General features: G+C 44.0%; 1 protein-coding gene across 3 annotated transcripts in view; it reads right to left on the bottom strand.

Annotated features, from left to right (window-relative positions):
• Positions 1-24493, bottom strand: part of LOC124595143 (ovalbumin-related protein X-like) — a 119548-nt gene that overhangs the window by 52207 nt on the left and 42848 nt on the right. For all 3 annotated transcript variants that reach the window (XM_047133745.1, XM_047133746.1, XM_047133747.1), the window contains exon 2: positions 23323-23412. In XM_047133745.1, coding sequence (XP_046989701.1) covers positions 23323-23412 — 90 coding nt within the window. The remainder of the gene's footprint in view (positions 1-23322; positions 23413-24493) is intronic.

The following is a 24493-nucleotide window of genomic DNA, read 5'->3' as shown; positions in this document are numbered from 1 at the left end:
TGATCTTTTTTACATTGTAAGAGGTGACAGGTACATACTTAAATGAGGAAATTTGGGAAAATGTAAGACTGAATAATAATTGCAGATTGTTCACATTTTCACCTCCAAAATTTGTTCTAGTTTCTCTGTTAAACAAAGATCTCTCTAGTCTACAGGCCTGTCAGTAATAATCATGGTGTCCCAAAACATTAGCACTCATCACTTCCTCAAACCATATCCAGAGTAAAAGAAGAAGAGTATAAAATGACCTTGGAGGGTGAAGGGAGATTGGAGCATGACTGCTTCTTAATGAATTTGGCAAGTACAGCATTCCTAAGTAATGAGATAATGTCTCCACTTGGTGAAAATTCTGAGATCATTCTCAAATAAAATGGTTTATCATTCTTAATAAAAATCTTCAGAATAAATGACAAATGTGAGTCTTTTTAAGGTGCTCTTTAACAAATATGAGCCCTCCCTCCTTTTGTCAACAAACTCATAGCACAATGATAGATTGATTCATTCCAATTACAGATTGTTCCCATCAGTTGGAACAGGGTATAAGGTTGTTGAGACTCCTACCAATGCTATATACCTTCCAGTGACAGTTCAGACATTGGACTCCTTGGACCTGCGTATAGTGGACCAGAATAACCAACTTGTTGACTTTCGTGGTGAGGAAACCATTGTATGACTACATCTAAGACAGGATGGGCCTAAGGTATAAAACCAGTCACAAAGAGCACTGCAAGGCATTTCGCTGTAGAACCACTAGGTGATAACACATGTGAACTACGTATTTCTTATATCAGTAGGCCTGAAACCTCGCAATGACGTCGTCACTCAATATATCTCACACTCAATACAGAGCCCTCTGGGACTCCATTCTCCTGGATATCGATGGAACTATGGAAGGCACCAACTTGGACATGGACAGTACGGAACAACAGGAAGTTTTGGATAAAATACAGGAGCGGGTCCCGGAGACCTCACTCATACAATGTGGCAAGGGTATGATGTCGCCAGGTCGTGTCGTATGTTTTACGTAAGTCAAAAAAGACGGCAATCAGGTGTTGGCATCTGGAAAAGGTTGTTCGGATGGCAGACTCGAGGGACACAAGATTATCAGTGGGAGAGCGACCCTGGCAGAAGCCGCCCTGACACGGAGCCAGCAGGCCACGTGATTCCAGAACCCAATCCAACTGCCGACATACCATACATTCCAGCAGCTTACAAAGAACATTGGTGAGGCCATGGGCTGATAGCTATCCATATCAAGCAGGTTGTTACTGGGTTTGAGCACCAGAATGATGGTGCTCTCCCACCATTGCAATGGAAAGACGCCATCACACCACATCCGGTTGAAGATGACGAGGATATAACGCTTGTAGTCAAATGAGAGTTGTTAAATCATCTGGCTGTGGATCTAATCAGGCCCAGCAGCAGTGTTGGGGCAATGTGCAAGGGCACTGACGAGCTCCTGCTCTGTAAATGTGGCGTTATAGGGTTCACTGTGGCGTGTAGTGAATGAGAGGACTTTCCGTTCCAGCTGCCGTTTGAAAGTGCAAAAGGCTGGGGGATAATTCTCCGACGCAGAGGCTTGAGCAAAGTACTCATCAAAGTGCTTGGCAATCTCGTTTGTGTCAGTGCATAACACGCCATTTATGGTAACACCAGGAACACCTGTTGGGGTCTGGTACCCGAAAAGACGTTTGATCTTTGCCCAGACTTGGGAAGGTGACATATGGCACTCAGTGGTCGAGACATATCTCTCCCAACTCTCCTGCTTCCGTCGTTTGGTAAGTTTGCAAACGCGGGCATGGAGCTGTTTAAAGGCTATCAGGTGCTCCAGGGAAGGATGTGGCTTATGCCAGCTGTAGAGCTCGCCGACGCTCCTTAATTGCTCCAGCGACTTCCGGCAACCACCAAGGGACTGCCTTACGCCGAAGCACCTTAAAGAGCGAGGGATCGTGTTTTCTGCCACAGAAACAATTGTTGTAGTCATCTGCTCAACCATCACATCGATCTTACCGTGTGGGGGAGATTCAATGGTGACAGCAGAAGTGAAGGTTTCCCAGTCCACCTCGTTTAAATCCCATCGGGGCAGGCGTCCGTGGGCCTGACGCTGCGGCAGTGACAGGAAGATGGGGAAATGGTCACTGCCACACAGGTCGTCCTGTGCTCTCCAGTGGATAGATGGGAGACGTCCTGGGCTGCAAGTTGATAAATCAATGGCCGAGTAACTACCATGAGCCACACTGAAACGTGTGGTGGCCACAGTATTTAAGAGGCAGAGGTTGAACTGAGACAGTAAAGTTTCGACATCTCTGCCTCAGCCAGTAAGCACAAGTGGTTGTGGGCGTTAAAATCTCCCAAAAGTAGAAAAGGTTTAGGGAGCTGATTAATAAGTGCAGCTAATACATTCAGGGGTACTGCACCATCTGGAGGAAGATATACATTGCAGACAGTTATTTCCTGCGTCATCCTTATTCTGACAGCCACAGCTTCAAGAGGGGTTTGAATGGGCACAGTGTCACTACAGACTGAGTTTAGGACATAAACGCAAACTCCACCTGACACTCGATTATAGTCGCTACGGTTCCTGTAATATCTCTCATAACCACGGAGTGCAGGGGTTAGCATTGCCGGGAACCAGGTTTCCTGGAGGGTGATGCAGATAGTAGGTGTAAAGCTTAACAGTTGCTGTAGCTCAGCCAGGTCGTAGAAAAAACCACCGCAATTCCACTGGAGGATGACGTCATCGTGAGACTGGGAAGGCATGGAACATTCATTGAGGCAGTTTACACCTCAGAGTCACCTGCTGCCACCGACGTTTTGCCTGAGCAGTCTATATCCATTGTGTCTGAGGGTCTGGCGAGATCTAGGTCCTCAGCGGACGCCAGAATCTCCACCCCATCCTCAGATGCAGAGCTTGTAGGTAGCGGTGGTGTTGGTGCTACCGCAATTTCCTTGGTCTTAGGCGTCTTCTTTTTGGATTTCTCTCGCTGCTCCTTGGGTTTCCCTGGCTGGGAGGACTTCACTGGCTCAGTCTCTGAGACTGAGGATGAGCGTGAGCCCTACGACCAGCTGCTTTTGGGCTCTTCAGCCACTGGTGGATGTCATCTTTCCCACAAGCACAAACCTGGGAAGGGAGTGACCCAAGGGATCCCTTCCTAGCGAGAGAAGCTGAAGAAGACTTATGCTTCTCCAGCTTAGAAGTGGGGATGGACGTCCCCGATGGTTGGGGGGTGTTGCTCCTGATGTAAGTGGTGCGGGAGCAACAAGGAGGGAAATACCCCCCACCATCAAGGGGCCAGGTGTAGCCTTCCGGTTCTGAGAGGTGATGGGGGTTGGCGAAGCTCATGGTGTCAGAACTGTTGTAGCAGCGGCTTAAGACTATGTCAAACGTACAGGGTGCAGGCGTTCAAATTTTCTCTTAGCCTCAGTGTACGTAAGTCAGTCCAGGGTCTTGTACTCCATGATTTTCCTTTCTTTCTCGGGAATCCTGCAGTCTGGCAAGCAAGGCGAATGGTGCTCTCTGCAGTTGACATAGATGGGAGGCGGGGCACATGGAGTACTGGGATATGATGGGCGTCCACAATCTCGACATGTGACGCTGGAAGTACAGTGGGAAGACATATGGCCGAACTTCCAGGACTTAAAGCACTGCATTGGGGAGGGATATAGGGCTTTACATCGCAGTGATAGACCATCACCTTGACTTCCCGAGCAATGTATCACCCTCTAAGGCCAAGATGAATGGACCAGTGGCAACCTGATTATCCCTCGGACCCTGGTGGACACGCCGGACAAAATGTACACCTCGCCATTCTAAATCGGCGCGCAGCTCATCGTCAGACTGCAAAAGAAAGTCCCTGTGAAATATGATACCCCGGACTATATTTAAGCTCTTATGGGGCGTGATGGTTACAGAAAAATCCCCCAGCTTGTCACAAGCGAGTAACGTCTGTGACTGGGCAGAGGATGCTATTTTGATCAAAACTGTCCCAGATCTCATTTTGGACAAGCCCTCTGCCTCCCCAAACTTGTCCTCTAAATGAACAACAAAAAACTGAGGCTTCGTCGTCATGAAAGGTTCCCCATCAGCTCTTGAACATACAAGGTACCAGGCTGAAAAAGATCCGCTGCCATCCTTAGCCTGATGTTCCTCCCATGGTGTGGCCAGGAAGGGGAATGTTTTGGGGTCGTACATCTGTGCACTGAACTGAGATGGTGAACACTTAGAGACTGCAAGTGTTTCACCACCAGCAAGAGATGATGGACTATGCTTCATCTGCCCTGATGCCACCCACTCTGACCAGGGGCCCTCCCCACGGGTGCCACCCAGCCGCAGCAAATGCCACCTGGCAGGTTGGCCATTGCCAGGAGTCCCGATGCCCAAGGGGGATGGGCATCTACCCCTTGGCATATGTGGGGAGTTAATAGCGCAGGCATCAGCAGAGCGATCCCTGTGTGGTCAGGGGGCGACAACCAACAGGGTACATGGCGAGCCCACCACAATGGACTGGCTACTGTGCTGGATATCAGGTGCAAAGAAGTCTATGGTAATCGTCGATGCAGAAAGTGACACTGCATAGGTCATGGTGGAAAATGCACCCAGGAAGGTGTTCTCGCCCAAGAGATGGAGAATGAGCAGGACTGAAATACAACGACGGGAAAGTGGGCTAAAGATCTCAATGCACGATGGAGACAATGCACCATGCCCAATTGGCTCGCTCTTCGGGAAAATTTTGAAGAAAAGAGGTCAAACCCTACAGGGGACCATCACATAAAGGCCGAAACGTTTGAAACTCCTTTTAGTCGCCTCTTATGACAGGCAGGAATACCTCGGGCCCCCAGACCCACCGTGGACGTGAAGTGTGGCAAGAAGCCGTTCTTTAGGAGAAATTGATTCCCTCATCCTAGTACTTTGTTTTTGAATAATATTGGAAACTTGTGCAAGTAGGTCTTCAAAAGACTGCTTATTGATTCGCAAACAGTTTTTTGTAATCTTGCAGCTCGTTGACAGCTAGTTGTGACAATTAAGACATATGATCGAATTTAATTCGCTCTAATAGCTAGTTCTAAGCCCACACACAGATAAAGCCGATTCAGAATCCATTTGACGCTGTACCAATAAGCTCGATCTGAAGCTCGACAGTGTATGGAACACTCCCAACATGTTGGGTTCGTTGTTGGGTTGGGTATCAGGTACAGGTTGGCCAACGTGTTCGACTGTCGATCGGAGGCTTAAAAGGGGGGACACATTCACACTTTTAGACTGTGTCAGAATAGTCGAACGTTTTGGTCGTACTTTTGCATTACTATGTGCAAGATCGCCTTTTATTTTATGATGATGATGATGATGATGATGATGATGATGATGATGATGATTGGTTTGTGGGGCACTCAACTGCATGGTTATCAGCGCCCGTACAAATTCATAATTTTGACCAAGTCCAATCTCGCCACTTTCATGAATGGTGATGAAATGATGAGGACAACACGAACACCCAGTCATCTCGAGGTATGTGAAAATCCCTGACCCCGCCGGGAATCGAACGCGGGACCCTGTATGTTCGGGAAGCGAGAACGCGAACGCGAGACCACGAGCTGCGGACTTTATTTTTCGCTGCACCATGAAAGTTACCTACTACAGACTATGTTCATCCAAAAAAGGCAGATCGCATTGTTATTTTTTTGTGGGTCAAAATTTTGTTCAAGACGGGGAATACTTTGAGCGTGTAAACACTGAACCCACTACAGTTATGTACTCAGTTTAAATCTATATAAGACGTAGGAGACTCAATCTTTGGGGGAGTAGACGTGGAGTACCAATGGATAAAATTCAGTGTTGTACAAGACATATATGTGCTGACCAATGTTTTGAGGGATAGGAAGGAATCGCCGTATTAGAAAGTTGCCACGACAGCGAAGATAGCTTTGCCACAAATTAGAGAGACGGCAAAAGCTTGTTGACAAAGAAATTGAACTTTAAAATTAAGTGAAAAGATAACGGCTTTCAGAAGAATTTACAACTATGGAAAAGAAAAATAATGAACCTGATCAATGATTGTTCACTTCTTGCAACAGTGTCTAATTACCAATCAAGTTGGCCGCGCGGGATTAGACGAGCGGTCAAAGGCGCTGCAGTCATGGACTGTGCGGATGGTCCTGGCGGAGGTTCGAGTCCTCCCTCGGGCATGTGTGTGTGTGTGTGTGTGTGTGTGTGTGTGTGTGTGTGTGTGTGTGTGTGTGTTTGTCCTTAGGATAATTTAGGTTAAGCATTGTGTAAGCTTAGGGACTGATGACCTTAGCAGTTGAGTCCCATAAGATTTCCAACACATTTGAACATTTTTTGAACCAATCAAGTTGATTTGTTTTGCAATACAAAATCTGTCTTTGCAGATCACATATCACCCCTTATCAAACGGTTCGAAAAATTCTTTCAAACAAATAATATCGACAAATTCGCTTGGATTCAAATCTCATTTATTGACAAAAATATATTTCTTTAGAGAAAGAAAATCGTATTGAACTGTTTTGCGTCAGTAAATTGCCAAACTTTGACACCATGGAACTTCACGATTTTTTGACATCTGTGAAAGGTAAATAGCTGCAGCTCAAAGGCAGTGATAGACCTCAACGAAAACTAATTAAATTTGCAATTACTATTTTTGAAAAGCTAGGCTTTCCGCAGTCGCTGTAGTAAAGTGTAAATATCGTCCGAAAATCGATGTAAAACAGGAAATGAGGATAGCTGTATTCCGAGATTTGAAAAGATGTGAACAACAAGAACGTGTGTCCCATTGACAGTATCAGTGACAAAACCGTTTAATATTTTGTTTGTGAATTCAAAATGTGTGTTTAATTTATTATCATATATTTAAACGAACCTAGCCGCATCATCGTCGTATTTCAACTGCGTTAGACAAACCAGTGTCCGAGTTAAAATGCCGAGGAAAAAATATCACATATAAATGGTGCTGGGAACCAAAAAAGTGTGTTAACCACTGGGTTAGGCGGATATCATGTGTTAGTGAGGACACTTCCAGGCGCAAGTGTGACCTATAATTATTCTAGAGGAACTAGTTAAATACTTCCAACGTTCAATGACATAACCGGGCTAGATCAGTTGAAATCTAAAGCAAGCAACATTATCACTTTCTTAAAGAAAATGGAGAGCCGTCTAAAGCAATCTGCAAAATGTCTACATGCATCCTAGTGACAAGACCCGCATTTGACGATATCCATGAGCAGAGGCAGATGCAGAAGCACGGGTGTATTTAGGCTTAGGCAGGTTAGGCGGCTACCCGGGGTGGAGGATTTTGTGGCGGGTTACAAAGCTGTGTTCACACTGATTGCACCGCGCTGCGCAATATCAAGGGATGAGGTTCGGCGTGGCCGGCGAGGACGTCCTACAAACACTCTGTTCCATTCTGTGCAGTTCTGCATTCCTCTGCGCCGTTCAGCGCTGCCAACCTCTTCATCTCAGAGTAGCACTTGCACCGTACGTCCTCAATTATTTGTTGAACTTTTATTAACTTCATTCAGTGTCGTGCCTTCTCTTGTGATATAGCCTTCGTTAGGAAGACAAATCTCACTGTTCACAACTGATCCTTGTGATGGGAGACACCGCTAACACTGTCATAGGAGTATCTATTGCCGACACCCAACGACACCCCTTCAAATTCAAAGGAAATACCGCCAGTTATTCTAACAGACGGCTGCTTGGCTGGCAGTTAAGTTCAATTTGAAACTGTAAACGGTACAGCTGCTTAGTGTCTAGACAATGATTTTTTATTCACTATTAGTGTCCCTCATCTTGCCGCAGTGTACTGTAGGTCTCTAGAAGAGCGTAGCGTTCCAAAAGATTGGAAAAGGGCACAGCTCATCCCAGTTTTCAAGAAGGGACGTCGAACAGATGTGCAGAACTATAGACCTATGTCTCTAACGTCGATCAGTTGTATAATCTTGGAACACGTACTATGTTCGAGTATAATGACTTTTCTGGAGACTAGAAATCTACTCTGTAGGAATCAGCATGGGTTTCGAAAAAGACGATCGTGTGAAACCCAGCTCGCGCTATTCGTCCAGAAGACTCAGAGGGCCGTAGACACGGGTTCCCAGCTAGATGCCGTGTTTCTTGACTTCCGCAAGGCGTTTGATACAGTTTCCCACAGTCGTTTAATGAACAAGGTAAAAGCATATGGACTATCAGACCAATTGTGTGATTGGACTGAAGAGTTCCTAGATAACAGAACGCAGCATGTCATTCTCAATGGAGAGAAGTCTTCCGAAGTAAGAGTGATTTAAGGTGTGCCACAGGGGAGTGTCGTAGGACCGTTGCTATTCACAATATATATAAATGACCTTATGGATAACATCGGAAGTTCACTGAGGCTTTTTGCGGATCTTGCTGTAGTATATCGAAAGGTTGTAACAATGGAAAATTGTACTGAAATGCAGGAGGACCTGCAACGAACTGACGCATGGTGCAGGGAATGGCAATTGAATCTCAATGTAGACAGGTGCAAAGTGATATGAATACATAGAAAGAAAGATACTTTATCATTTAGATACAATATAGCAGGTCAGCAACTGGAAGCAGTTAATTCCATAAATTATCTGGGAGCAGGCATTAGGAGTGATTTAAAATGGAATGACCATATAAAATTAATCGTCGGTAAAGCACGTGCCAGACTGAGATACACTGGAAGAATCCTAAGGAAATGCAGTCCGAAAACAAAGGAAGTAGGTTACTGTACACTTGTTCGCCCACTGCTTGAATACTGCTTACCGGTGTGGGATCCGTACCAGATAGGGTTGATAGAAGAGATAGAGAAGATCCAACGGAGAGCAGCACGCTTCGTTACAGGATCATTTAGTAATCGCGAAAGCGTTACGGAGATGACAGATAAACTCCAGTGGAAGAAACTGCAAGAGAGACGCTCAGTAGCTCGGTACGGGCTTTTGTTTAAGTTTCGAGAACATAAAAATGGTTCAAATGGCTCTAAGCACTATGGGACTTAACTTCTAAGGTCATCAGTCCCCTAGAGAACTATTTAAACCTAACTAACCGAAGGACATCACACACGTCCATGCCCGAGGCAGGATTCGAACCTGCGACCGTAGCGGTCGCGCGGTTCCAGACTGTAGCGCCTAGAACCGCTCGGCCACACTGGTCGGCTTTCGAGAACTTACCTTCACCGAGGAGTCAAGCAGTATATTGATTCCTCCTACGCATATCTCGCGATGAGACCATGAGGATAAAATCAGAGACATTATAGCCCACACAGAGGCATACCGACAACCTTTCTTTCCATGAACAATACGAGACAGGAAATGAAGGGAGAACCGATAGAGGTACTCAAGGTACCATCCGCCACACACCGTCAGGTGGCTTGCGGAGTTTGGATATAGATGCAGAATTAAAACGAGTGAGAGTAGAACAAGATTAAGTAATTCTCAGTACCGGAAACTCTCAAAAGATAAGGCAATAAAGAAAGATGAAACTGTGAAAAGATTGCAAAAAACGATGTGCTATTTCAAAATGATACAAAGCCAGCTAGTTCTAACTGGAGTTGGAAAAAGAGTGCAAAAATCAAACAAGCCAGCTGCAGTCCGATACGCGAACGATGACGGTTCGCGCACGTCGAGGCACGGACAGAAAAACTGATTTTCGTCCAAAAGTGCTGGGCGAATTCATTCGTCTGTTCGGAAGGGGAGGCCGACAGTGTGTGCCGCCTTTCGGCCGGTCGCCGGGGACGGAATTGAGACGCACTGCCTGCAATCTTTCTCAAGCGGAAACCATTCGTTAAAAAAAGAAAAAAAATTGATTTACTTGTAGCTTTATATGTCAGGCTGATTATGATGTGCCCATCATTTCGTTAATGGTCATAGTTATTATGATACTTACGTGGAAGTAAGACTCTACGGGAAATTCGAAAGAGGTTGCAATGAAAAATAGGGATCGCTATGATTTTGCGTTTGGGGCATATTGCATAATATGTTGCTGCATATGAAATTTACCCAACATATTGAATTTTCCTTTAGCAATAATGCCATTCTGGAAAGCCAGAGTGAAATATCCACAACAATCCTCATATTTCATAAACGGTTTGAGATATCAAAATGAGATTTTGGCAAATGATAGCACTGGGAGAGTACTTTGCCGTATGGTTTTATGCTAAACTTCATAATCTACTGCGTTATGCCACAAACTACAGATTTTTCGATAAAAGACTAATTTTTAAGGGCCATCGGTAGCCAGTGATACGAGAAATGCTATGGGTTTTGGAACAGCGTAAGTGAGGACATTACACGTTTATTTTGTACCAAAAATGTAGTTTTTCATAAGATATTGAGCTTACTTTTTCTCAGTTCCTCACTGTTCCAGAATTCTCTCGCAATTGTGTCTACATAACATTGCAGTGAGGTGGGACAGTGTAAACTCCTCTGTGTTTTGGCAAAACAAGCAAATTTTAATACGTCAGCAAGAGAACTGTGTAGGTTTTACTCAAACTTATCTGAAAGTTACAAGTGGTTAATAAGCCAGGCCAAAATAAATCGCTGCATTTTCGGCGAAATTCTTTTTTCATACTAACCATAGTAAAGGTGACAAATCTTTTTGAATGGTCACCATGCAAGTGTGGCCATTAGAGATGGGCAAACTCGTTCATCGTTGGGAACTATTTCACTGGTGATCGCTCTTTTTTGTGTACCGTTCATTTTTACTCGTTCACCGTTCATTTGTGCTTGTTATATGGTTCTTGTGAAAAATTAGTAGCACAGGTGACTGAAGATGGAAGGCGCCAAGAGAGGGCACTTGCCTCCCCCGTGGAGTACAGAGCTTTTATTCATAACAGAATTCTCGCACACTTGTAATTTTCGCAATTCTGCAAAACCTCTCGTTTAGCCAACTGTAGCATTATGTGGCTGATCGTAGTGAAATAATATAAGGTGGCGCACGAAAAACCGGCCCCGAGTACAGACCGCTCGCCAGTTACACACGATTTGTTGACTGCTACGACCAGGATAGATAAACATGTAATAATTAGGCAGTGAAGAAATAACAAAAAAGTTAATTCAAACAACAACTTCGAAACAATAAATGATGATTGGTGGGCGACAGTGAGCAGTCTAGTACTCGGGGCCGATTTTTCGTGCGCCACCCTGTGGTACCGAAATAATATTGTAGAAGTTATCATATTCTCTTTACAAAATGTGACACCAGACACTCGGCCGAGCGGTTCTGGGCGCTACAGTCTGCAACAGCGCGACCGCTACGGTCGCAGGTTCGAATCCTGCCTCGGTCATGGATGTGTGTGATGTCCTTAGGTTAGTTAGGTTTAAGTAGCTCTAAGTTCTAGGGGATTGATGACCTTAGAAGTTAAGTCCCATAGTGCTCAGGGCCATTTGAACCATTTTTGAACCAGACACACGATTATGGAGCGCGGGCTTCATTCGGTTGTACGTCGGTCTGCCGTCCATAACAGAGAACATGTCCTTTTACTTTGGATAAAAATAGACAGAAAATGGCCACTCGTGCGTGCCGTGCCAACTTCCTTTGCATGTGTAATAGCAAAATATCTTGCCTTCTTAAATATTTCTATTGCTATTTATCGAAATAGTGAAGTAAGCTGATACGCCGTTTTGTTACCCGAAAAAATGTATGTATTACATACCACGTAATTTTTATGTAATTTACGTAATTATAAAATACATTTTAATTACCGGTCATGGACGCTGAATAGAATACGAAAAGAACCGGAAGTTCAGAGTTCAGAAAAGGTTTGAAACTGATCTAGAATGGGCGTGCGCAGCGAACGAAACGAACAACTCGATACTGAACTAACTATGAGCAGTCGGCAGTGAAACTGCGACTTGCGGCCGCGCGGAGAAGGACGAGTCCGGGCGAGCGAGGCCGAGGCCGAGACCGAGACAGACGGGAACGGGACCGGCCGACGTGCCGTTGCATGAACGAGACTGACCGTTTCCCGTTCGGGGAACTATAAGTAGAAATCCGCCACCGAAGTAAGCTATGAAAGACCGTCCCTTAGAATTCGTTTCTCGCTCGTTCCGTTCATCTTGGTGAACCGTTCCTTCAGATTCGTTAGTTCTCCAACGACCCATCTTTAGTGGGCATGGGCAGGCCCCGCTTAATATTTACAAAAAAATGTGAGCGTAGGCTTCAGTTTAGAACGACACTTCCCTTCCAGTACTCGGCATGTCCCTTACAGCGACCGACCGCAACCCCACCTACAGCTCTCCCCATGCATGCCCTTCCATCTGCGCATCTACTTGCCACAAGTGTTTTGCACGGACTCGACGCGCAATCACGTGCTTTGCGCTTGAAGAAAGATTATATCCGGCAAATTATATCTCTCGTTTGCTTATGCAGAGTTTCTCGCTTACCACCACCATCAGCGATGCAACCCGCAACAATTGGAATAAACATTCACTGAACGACTTGCTACGATAACGTTTAATGCTCGCATTAGCTACGGGATTCACAACAGAGCGCTGAGAACGCTCCTGGACAGTGGACGCTCACTGACTGTCGGAGAATGCGTGATACAGGTGTGCAGAACAAACCCCAACTCGACCGCCATCGTTCGTGACTTCCAACTATGGTTGAAGCTCGAGTCTAGAAACATCTGAGTGTAATAACGATGTGAACGGCTTCGAAAACAGTGCACCATATGGTTTGTCTGAATCAAGCGTTTCAGATATTAAAAAGAATAACAATGGCGCGGAAACAATCGTTTCGGTGAACCCAAATGAAGCATAGAAAGCGAATGATAATAGCGATTCAGTTTCTGACGATCCTGCGATCTGAATAGTAAATGAATTCCTTTGCGATCACTTCGCTAAACAAGGTCATGTGGCACAGAATTTGGATTGTGATTTCAGTAACGCACGCAGGCAGTATACTGACTTCCTGAGGTACTTAAATAAACGTTTGCTTTTATGAACCACAAGGAATATTTTGTGTCCCGTGTTTATTATTTAATGGAACATCACAGTTTCCAAAACCTAATGAGGTATTTAATGACTGGAAAAATGGCCAGTCCCGATTAACTGCCCATGAAAATTCAACTGAAATAGGAAATATGTGTTAACTTTAAAAGCTAGAGGACAAATCACAGGAAGAATGGAAAAGACACTAACATCTCAGCTTGAGACAGAAGTAAAATATTGGAGGGACGTTATAACACGAGCTGTTGGTGTGGTCAAGAACTTTTCCACACAAGGCCTATCTTTCAAGGGGCACAACTAGGCGTTTGGGTCAACACACAGCGGAAATTCCGAGATGGCGCTAAAGCTAATGACAGAATTGGACCCTTTTCTAGCTAAACACATAGAACTTCAAAGATGCAAAGGAAAAGGGTACATCCCATATCTTTCTTTTCAAACATGTGAAAAGTTTACATCAATTCTGTCAAAAAGGGTGGTGAAGTATATTGTAGATGAAGTGAAGGAAACTACATACGTATTTTCTGCACCATATTAAGACTCCGTCCCCAATGTTACACATGCGAATCAGCTATCTTATGAAAGGTATTTATCAAAAGATGTATTTCCTGTTGACGGAGTCATCTGTTTGTCCCAAAGTCGGGGCACAAATCACAAGAATTAACTGATTCACTAATAATTTTATTAAGTAACTATGATTCGGATATTCACTTATGCAGGGGTCAGTCATACGACGATGCAAGCAATATGGCTGGTGCTTATTCTGGCCACCAAGCTAGAATTAAACAAATCCACTCTCTTGCTGTGTATTTTCAGTGTGCTGCTCACGCCCTTAGTGATGAAACTCTAAAGGCTTCACTATGATGCGACGCGACTGGAATGCTGACCAGTCTGCAGAGTCTGGAAACTGCGATAACAACTTTTTGGGCAGTGTTATATAAGAGATTTAATGTTACAAATAAACTGTTGCAAAGTGCTGATACTGATATTGGGCTGTAATGAAGTTGTACGATTCTTTACTTGAAGATGTTCGAGAGATGTGTTCTATGTACGACACATGTAAAAACGCTGCGTCGACTACAGTAAGATAAATATCTACAAAACAATCACAAAAAGGGGAAAGTCAAGAAAACTTGAAGTGGACGAAACAATTGAGTTTGTTGCTACTTTCAGAAGAAAGTTGTTATAGACAGACTGATATCAGAATTAGAGAAAAGTAAAAAATCGCTGGAAGAGTTTTATGGTAATTTTGAGTTCCTGATTAATTTTTCTTGACGAGACCACAGTGAACTATTGAACTGTGCTAGAGAACTGCAACTGCTCCACAAAGACGACTCTGAAGAATTTTTGAGTGGTCAGATTACTTACTTGCAAGCAAACTGAAGAGCAACAAAGTACACCCACGTTCAGAAAAAAAACAGAACATCTTGAATGACTAGATATAGAATGTTCATGTTGACACACGTACATTAGTATGTTCTGCAGAAATGATTAGCATTAAACCATGTCGGCCTGCAGGCGCAAAGTCAACATCGATATCGCGGCGCAACACCACCTACCGTAAAACATGCCTGCCTGAGGCATCACAGTGACTGCATTCGCACTAGATATACAGCATCAACTCTAGGCTTTATGGTGTGGGGTGCTATTGGGTACAACTACAAATCACAGATGGTAAATGACCAGGGAACTGTGACAAGTGTGACCTACGTGAATGACAGCCTGCTACCCGTAGCCATATCCTTTCTGCACAGCACCCCAGATGCCATTTTTCAGCAGGACAATGCACGACCTCGTGCCTTCTTGGTGTCACAGGATGTCAGCCTTTTACCCTAGCCCGTCAGATCACCAGACGTGTCGCCAATCTAAAATGTGTGGGATATGGTCAAACGACGGGTGCAGTGCTGTGACCCAATGCCAATCACCACAGATGAAGTCCGCCTCCGTTGCGTAGCGATAGCGTTACCGCCTAACACGCAGGGGGCCAGGGTTCGATTCCCGGCAGGGGACTGTGTGTTGTGTGTCTTTCATCAAGGACTTGCAATACGCCGGCCGAACTCCCCCGAATGGGGCCTCCCGGCCAACAATGCCATACGAACATTTCATTTTACCACAGATGAACTCTGGAACTAGGTGAATGCAGCATGGATAGCTATAACAGAGGACAAGCGTCGATGCCATCGCTTATGGAATATGTAATCAGGGCCCATGGCGGACACTGTGCCTACTAGACAACAGGACGCACGCTGAACCGAGTTGCCTGAAATGCTAATCATTTCTGCGGAACACACTAACGTACATGCCCTCCCGAATGTGAACGTCCTATCTGTAGTCGTTCAAGGTGTTCTGTTTTTTTCTGAACATGAGTGTAAAAACCTCCTCCTAAGTACTTTGTGTAGAGTTTTGTGTGAAAACAACGTTCAAGAACTGTTTCCTAATTTGGAGATTGCATTGCAAATATTTTTGTCAGTCGCTGCAAAGACGCTCTTTCTCACCCCTCGAAAGAGACAATAAATATTTACCGTCATCCATGACGCAGGACAGAGTCAAAGTGTTGCCGTCCTTTCCATAAATTCTGACATAACAGCAACTAGACTATGAAGATGTGATCGACGAATTTCCTACAAAGAAAGCACCGCTTAAAAGCCTTGCCTGACTTGAGTGTCGTGAGTCCAACACGCATGCCATCATCATCATCATCATCATCATCATCATCATCGTCATAAGCAGCAGCAGCAGTAGCACCAGGAGTCGTAGCAGTCATTTACGTACAGATTTAAGTTTCTTGGTGTTACATTTATGTCGAAATGAGAAGCAGAAGCATTTTTCTCTGCCTTGGTGCAGCAAATTACTAAATTCACTTCTTGGCAGAAGGGTTATCATAAGGGCAAGCTAATCATTTTATTATCCATCACAGTATTGTGTCAATGTTGTCTAAATGTACGTGGAAATATTATAAAAAGTCATTATAAGAAAATGGTGCATATAAATAACATATGCATACATTGAGGTGACAAAACCTATGAGTAAGCGATAAACACGGCGGTAGTATCCCGTACACAACATATACACTACTGGAATTGCTACACCACGAAGATGACGTGCTACAGACGTGAAATTTAACCGTCAGGAAGAAGATGCTGTGATATGCATATGGTTAGCTTTTCAGAGCATTCATACAAGGTTGGCGCCGGTGGCGACACCTACAACGTGCTGACATGAGGAATGTTTCCAACCGATTTCTCATACACAAACAGCAGTTGATCGGCGTTGCCTGGTGAAACGTTGTTGTGATGCCTCGTATAAGGAGGAGAAATGTGTACCATCACGTTTCCGACTTTGATAAAGGTCGGATTGTAGCGTATCGCGACACTGCTGCTCGCGTTGGTCGAGATCCAATGACTGTTAGCAGACTATGGAATCAGTGGGTTCAGGAGGGTAATACGGAACGCCGTGCTGGATCCCAACGGCCTCGTATCACTAACAGTCGAAATGACAGGCATCTTATCCGCATGGCTGTAACCGATCGTGCAGCCACGTCTCGATCCCTGAGTCAACAGATGGGGACGTTTGCAAGACGACAACCATCTGCGCGAACAGTTCGACGACGTTTGCAGCAGCATGGACTATCTGCTCGAAGACCTGGCTGCGGTTACCCTTGACGCTGCATCACACACACGAGCGCCTGCGATGGTGGACTCAACGACGAACCTGGGTGCACGAATGGCAAAACGTCATTTTTTCGGATGAATCCAGGTTCTGTTTACAGGATCACGATGGTCGCATCCGTGTTTGGCGACATCACGGTGAACGCACATTGGAAGCGTGTATTCGTCATCGCCATACTGGCTTATCACCCGGCGTGATGGTATGGGGTGTCATTGGTTACACGTCTCGGTCACCTCTTGTTGGCATTGACGGCACTTCGAACAGTGGACGGGTTCTGTACGGGCCTTTCTGGATACAGAAAATGTTAGATTGCTGCCCTGGCCAGCACATTCTCCAGATCTGTCACCATTTGAAAACGTCTGGTCAATGGTGGCCGAGCAACTGGCTCGTCACAATACGCCAGTCACTACTCTTGATGAACTGTGGTATCATGTTGAAGCTGCATGGGCCGTTATTAGGGCCAGAGGTGGTTGTTCTGGGTACTGATTACTCAGGATCTATGCACCCAAATTGCGTGACAATGTAATCGCATGTCAGTTCTAGTGTAATATATTTGTCCAATGAATACCCGTTTATCATCTGCATTTCTTCTTGGTGTAGCAGTTTTAATGGCCAGTGGTGTACATCTACGTCTACATCTACATCAATCAGATACTCCACAATCCACCGTAAGGCGTGTCGCGAAGGGTACCCCGTACCACCACCACGCATTTCTTCTCCTGTTCCACTCTCAAACAAATGACAGAGTGTGTGTGCCTCCGCATGCCTTAATTTCTCGTATCTTACCTTCGTGCTCCTTACTCGCAATGTATGTTGAGCCAATAGAATCGTTCTGCAGTTAGATTCAAATGGCGGTTCTCTACAGTTTCTTAATAGTGTTCCTCGAAAAGGACGGTGGCTCCGCTCAAGGGATTCGAATTTGAGTTCCCGAAGCACGTTCGTAACACTTGCGTGTCGTTCGAATTTACCGGTAAAAAAATCTAGCAGCCCATCTCTGAATTGTTTCGATGTCTTCCTTGAACTCGACTTGGTACGGATCCCAAAAACACTCGAACAATACTCAAGAATAGGTTGCACTAGTCCTGCATGCAGCCTCCTTTAGACACGAACTATCCTAGAATTCTCTCCATAAACCGATGTCGACCATTCGCCTTCCCTATCACAGTCCTCAAATACTCGTTCCATTTTAACTCGCTTTACAACGTTACTCCCAAATACTTAAACGACATGGCTGTGTCAAGCAGGACACTACTAATGCTGTATCCGAATATTACGGGTTTGTTTTTCCTACTCATCCGAGTTAACTTACATTTTTCTACGTTTAGAGCTAGCTGCCATTCATCACACTAACTAGAAACTTTGTCTAAGTCATCTTGTATCCTCCTGCACTCACTCAACTTCGACACCTTACCGTACACCACAGCATCATCAGCAAAAAAAACCGCAGATTGCTGTCCACCCGGTCCTATTACATATTCCTGATGATTCCCTTATCTCTAATGAACTCTCGCCGTCCAGGACAACGTACTGGGTTCGGTAACTTAAGAAGTCTCCGTGCCACTCACGTATCTAGGAATCTATTCCAAACGCTCATACCTTCATTTAACAGCCTCGAATGGGGAAATCTAGAGATGGGGAACTCTGGAAATCTAGAAATACGGAATCTGCCTGTCGCCCTTCATCCATAGTTCTCAACCGAGCGAGGTGGCGCAGTGGTTAGACACTGGACTCGCATTCGGGAGGACGACGGTTCAATCCCGCGTCCGGCCATCCTGATTTAGGTTTTCCGTGATTTCCCTAAATCGCTCCAGGCAAATGCCGGGATGGTTCCTTCGAAAGGGGACGGCCGGCTTCCTTCCCCGTCCTTCCCCAATCCGATGAGACCGATGACCTCGCTGTCTGGTCTCCTTCCCCAAACAACCCAACCCCATAGTTCTCAGTATATCATGTGAAAAATGTACAAGCTGACTTTTGCACGAGCGATGCTTTCTAAAACCATGCTGATTGGTGCACATAAGATTCTCTGTCTCAAGAAAATTTATTACATTAGAACTGAGAATGTGTTCATGGATTCTGGAGCAAACCGACGTTGGTGATACTGGTCTGTAAGTCTGCGGGTCCGTTCTTTAGCTCTTCTTATATACAGAAGTCACCCGCGCTTTTTTCCAGTCGATTGGGACTTTGCGCTAGGCGAGAGATTTGCGATAAATGCAATCCAAGTAACAGGACAATGCTGTAGAGTGTTCTTTGAAAAAACGAACTGAGATTCCATCCGGACCTGCCGACTTTCCTGTTTTCAACTATTTCAGTTGTTTCTGTACGTCAGGGATGCTTATTACTATTTCGTCCATACGCGAGTCTGTACGACGGTGAAACGACGGTATGCTTGTACAATTCTCCCGCGTGAACGATTTCTTGAATGTGGAATTTAAAACTTCGGCTTTCGTTTTACTATCTTCAACTACCACACCAGATGGGTCAACAGTTGACTGGATGGAAGCCTTAGGCCCACTTAGCGATTTTACATAGGATCAAATTTTTTTCCGGTTCTCTGCCAGATCTTTTGCTAACGTATGGATATGGCGGTGGTAGTAGTATGCTTGGCACACATTTTTTCACGGGCGCATGAATCTCTACTGAACTTTGCTTGTCGTCATTTAGCGTTCTCTTTTGAACCGAGACTGCAACAGCTTCTGCTTCCTCTCAATTTTCCGAATCTCATTATTAAACCATGGTTGGTCTTTACCGTCCTTGATCCACTTACTAGGCACATAATTCTCCAGACCGTGATTTACAATATGCTTAAACTTTGCCCATAACTTCTCTACGTCCATCTTACTGGAACTAACAACTGCTTACCTGTTTTTTCTAGCGGAAACACTCTCCTTGTTTTCTTAACTGACTTATTAAACTCCATAACCATTATTGCTATAATGACATCATGATCGCTAATTCTCGTTTCTGTATTGATGATGTCGACAAGGTCCGACCTATTTCTAGTTACAAGGTCCAAGATAGTTCCACTGCATGTGGGCTGTGTGACGGTACGTCACATAAATATTGACATTTTTATCGGTTGTAAACCGTAATTAAGTATTTTATGAACAAAATTAGTGTAAAAGATATAGTTAATGTTCTTGAAACAACTGATATGCAGCGATAGCATCTTTATTTAATGTCTATGAAAATAAAAAAGGATCGAAAGAGACGCGATTGGTCGGCCGAGGAGGAAGGACGTATTTTGTGGTACACACACTATTTTGTTTCGCTATACGGAAGGCAGCCATTGAGCGGCTACACATATTTTATGTACGTTATTCGTATTTATTGCTAAAATAAACTTGTTATTATTATTGCAAAATGAATTTCTTTGTAATAGTTGTCACCTCAAATGCTCGCAGTGGCTAACTATTTTTAATAAGCACTTTTTCAGTAATTTGCCCTGCGATAAGCTCATCTTCCGATGCAGCCTCTGGTCGGCCATTACGCGCCAAAGTACTAATTTATTTTTCAGTGTTAACAGGAACTGTAAATGCGAGAGATTTCGTTATAAGAACCTTTTTAAATTGCAACAGATAATTTAAGTTAAAGTTCATGTTTTTAAACTATACAGATTCCATGAGTTTAGTAAGTTTTATCTTGGCCTCTCCACCTCTCCACGGCAACAATCGAAATTCTCTCAAGCCTTGCGTTGCAGTCAATAGACAGAAATTAACAAAATCACACTCAATTCAGTTAACGGCAACTATATTTTAGTCATCACGTTCAAAATCTAAAGTTGGTACATGAATAACTGAGGCCCTTCAAGAACCCGTTTCATATTTACTTATGCACGTAAGCAGCGCCTTCTGAAGGCCCCATTAGAATCAATGTTCCGCCAGCGGTGGCTCAGTGCGGCGACTACTGTGGGAAACTTAGTTTGGGAGTGAGGGGGATGATGGATGGTAGGGTGGGAGAGTAACAGGTGTGAGCGAGTACACAGTTCGGTTAAGCGGTCGTTCGGTTGACCGACGTTCGGATAATAGACGCTCTACTGTACATGTGTGTGTGTGTGTGTGTGTGTGTGTGTGTGTGTGTGTGTGTGTTGAGCAAGTCAGTAACACAGTGTTCTACATCTGGTCTTTATGCAAGCAGTTATGCGGTTGACATTGATTGATGGAAATGCTATAAACGTTCTCAATTGGGCAGATATCAGGCGATCTTCCTGGCCAAGGTAAGGTTTACCAAATTATGCAATAGATTACACAGAACATTCGAAGTTGCAGTATTCTGGTTTCGGTCCGAAGTTCATTATTAAATGATCCAGTAATATGCAATAACATCACTTACGACAGCCATATGACTGTTCATTCTAGTTAAACATATCTTATAAAGCAGTGCAGGGCTGAACTTCATTCCCCTAACTGGTGAATGCATAACCTAGCGGTGCCTACCAAAACAAACAGGAAGCCTAGTCATATCAACAGAGAACCAGGGTCTTTCGCTTGACAACGCACTGCCTTAGAGATAATAATTTATAGGCACAACAGCGAAATTTTTTAAATAGGGAACTTGTTGAAATTATAGTTTAAGGGAATGGATTTTAACATTAAAACATACAACTGCAAAAAATTATCCTATTGATAGATTTGCACACTGGCCAAAAAATTATTCAGCTCCGGGAGAAATCACACAAACCTTGACAATGCCCTCTGTTCAGCTATGAGGAGAGTCCACAAGTTTCTTCAGGTGTACCACTTCCAACTGGAGACACTCATTGATGATTAGACCCTGTAGAGCAACCTGACTGACAGGATGTTGATTACTGTGTTTCACCTTCCATTCCACGTACTTCCAAGACATTTTATATGGCGTTAGCATTGGAAGGTTTTGTGAACTACTCGAGGTGCTATATGGAGCCTAAGTGTTGAATCTAGAATGAATGCATGCAGCCCCTTGAGCAAAGCTGCTGTAATCTTGGAATCTGGAACTGTCCACAGCATGCTCCTCATGAAGATGCTGAAGAATGGGCAACACTTGTCGACTGAGAATGTTGAAATAAATATCCTGGTTCATGTTCTAGGTAACGTGAATAAGTGGGTCCAACCCGTGGCATGAAAAACACCTCCTAAGCCTCACAGACCTACCTCCGGTTTGAAATGCACCTTCTACACACTGCGGATTAAACGTCGTTTTGGACCATCTATGCGCTACACACCTTGCATTATTTTGAAATCGGCAAAATCGCGACTCATCACGCCATACTAAACTCCTCCAGTCTGATACTGTTACGGTTTTTTCTTGCTTGGCTGAATGAATACGTGTAGTACTATTATCAGCTGTGAGCAACGTTGTTTTGAGAGGTATCTGGCACCAGATGCCCACTGCTTGCAGTACCCTTCCCAACATTCGTTCTCAAACTGTTGAGATGGAACTTTATTCACTCACAGAAGGGACTCCTGTCGCGTTTGAAACTGATGTAATTGGAAAAACTTTACACCTCGTTTTTCTCCCCACTCCCATTACAGATGGGCGAACTGTAGACGGAGCAAGATTTGTAAGCTGCGTCCTGTTTGTATACTTGTTGAGGTTCCATGGATACTGAGAACATGACAAACATGCACACATTCGGTGATTTATTACAAAATTTCACATTGGTACACTTTACTACATTTTAGCACACACACAATCAATGTGGACGAAACGGAACTGAATACAACAGCATACATAAACAAAGGTGTAAAAACAGTTCAAGTTCATACACACATAGCTCTCCACATATCGACATCATTTAAATGAGATCGACTAGCTTAACAATACTGATTGCGAAAACCATTATGGTCCAGAAAAAGAGCAGGATAGTTGTATGGGTAGCTATATGACGAGAATCGATGCGCGTCGTGTAGCACAGAACAAAAGAATACTGGCCGTCTGGCTGGCCTAGATTCGTGCGAGAGGTATAGCCCAGATGAAACGTCGGTTGCGCTCCTCGCAGCCTCGGGGACGTTATCGGTACCGCAGCAGACGGAAATACTAAACACGTCTCCGGTTCCTGTCGGTTAGGATGTTTTTACGACCACTGTTCTTACTATGCGTTACATGGTTGGCTGCGAGTTCCTTGTAAACGCGCTTGGCAGTCCGCATTGATCACCACCACGCTGGGCAACTTCATTTACGGTGAGGTTATGGGCACACCCAAACGTGACAGCTCCTTTTGGGCTTTCTGTCACTGTGTCTCCACGTCAGCCCATCTTACTGCGATGATTCCATAAGAGTACACACTATTTGAGCACCACTGAGAGTCACATGAGAGCGTGGTACTAGTCTAGTTCTACACTTTGTACAGCAATCCAAAGTGACTAATATTATGTCCGATGAGCTCACGCTACCCTGCACTCTTCCAGTCCAGCAAAAACAAGATATCGTGATGGGAGACGGGCTGACTTATAGACCACGTATGTCCTACAGATGGGCACCACCTACATTCACCTGCTCCAGCCTCTTTTCTTAAGATGTTCAAGGAATGCAATAACATACCATTCCACGTCTTTGCTAAGTATTTAACACCGATTTTAGTTATTGTTCGATAATGTTTTCTTTTAGCACAACATTTCTACGTAATCTACACCAGTCGACAATGTTTTCTTTCAGTCTGTAGGCTGTTTTACTACGTTAGTCAATGCTCTAAAAGTATGTGATAATGTTTACAGTACTCACTTTGTACAGGTCGAAGCAGAATTTCTCATTGGCTTCAGACACAATACTCAAAGCTGTTCTCGCCGGACTACTTTCCATTCTGCGAAATAGCTGCAATGTAATGAAGGCATAATTATTTAAGCTATGTAAATATTTCAATAAAACAAATATTTGATAGTCACTAAAGCTGCTTCGACCCACTGATACAAATGCAGTATTTTGCAAGAGAAAAGTGATTAAGGCTATGTGCACTGGAACATTACACACTGTATGTATTGCCTCTATTTCTGCCTTAGCTTAATTATCACATGCAAGTCTGTTTTGCCTGCAAACTTCTAAAACCGTTTAACTGCAGAATTACATTATTTTTCCGTTATTTATAACAAAAAAATGTTATATTAAAAACCTGATACATAGTACTGATATTCGAAAATAGTATTCATTTAATAGTTCATTATGGACAGGCTTCCAGCTTTCTGGGTCATCGTCAGATCATTTAATAATAAACACATAGTCTACACAACATCACTGACAGTTCATAGTTGCACAAAGATTTTTTTCAAAGCTGTGTAACGTTTTATGAATATACACAAAACAAAAGCATAATTCACAGAGAAGCTCTGACCAAATATATCTTATATTACTTCATCCTCAAAGCTTAAATGTACAGAAATATAAACAAAAAACGTGTAACTGAGTAACGGCACAGGGTGCTATGTTTGAGGGGTAAATTGGCGAACACGATGAGCAGACCGAAAAGGATTTGGTGATGGGGGGGGGGGGGGGTGCAGAGAAGAGAAAGAAGTCTATGGGATGTGGGTGAGGAAGTCATAACAAGAGTATTACGCGATGGCGAGAAAAATATTCACTGCCTGCTGATACTGCAATAAGGGTGAATAACGATACTGTATTTGGTCATTAATGACCAGGTCAGAAATCTTTGATTGTAGTTTATTAATACCAAGAATTTAGAGAAGTTTTGCACTAAGTTTTATTCCTTTAGTTTCTTATGGAAAACATCACATTTAATCATAAGAATGACAATCAATCAGAGTATGTTCAGCAAAAGTGGCATCTCTCTTTTTCAGTCTCCAACTCCTTTCGTCCTCGTTCTGTCTCATAGTTATACTCGCGCCTAATTGGCCTGCATATAATTTGGCACACAGTTCGCAGGAAATCCTATAAATTACAG

The sequence above is a fragment of the Schistocerca americana genome, chromosome 2 (genome assembly GCF_021461395.2).
Source record: "Schistocerca americana isolate TAMUIC-IGC-003095 chromosome 2, iqSchAmer2.1, whole genome shotgun sequence".
Classification (NCBI taxonomy): Eukaryota; Metazoa; Arthropoda; class Insecta; order Orthoptera; family Acrididae; genus Schistocerca; species Schistocerca americana.
This window is presented reverse-complemented; position numbering and strand designations above follow the sequence as displayed.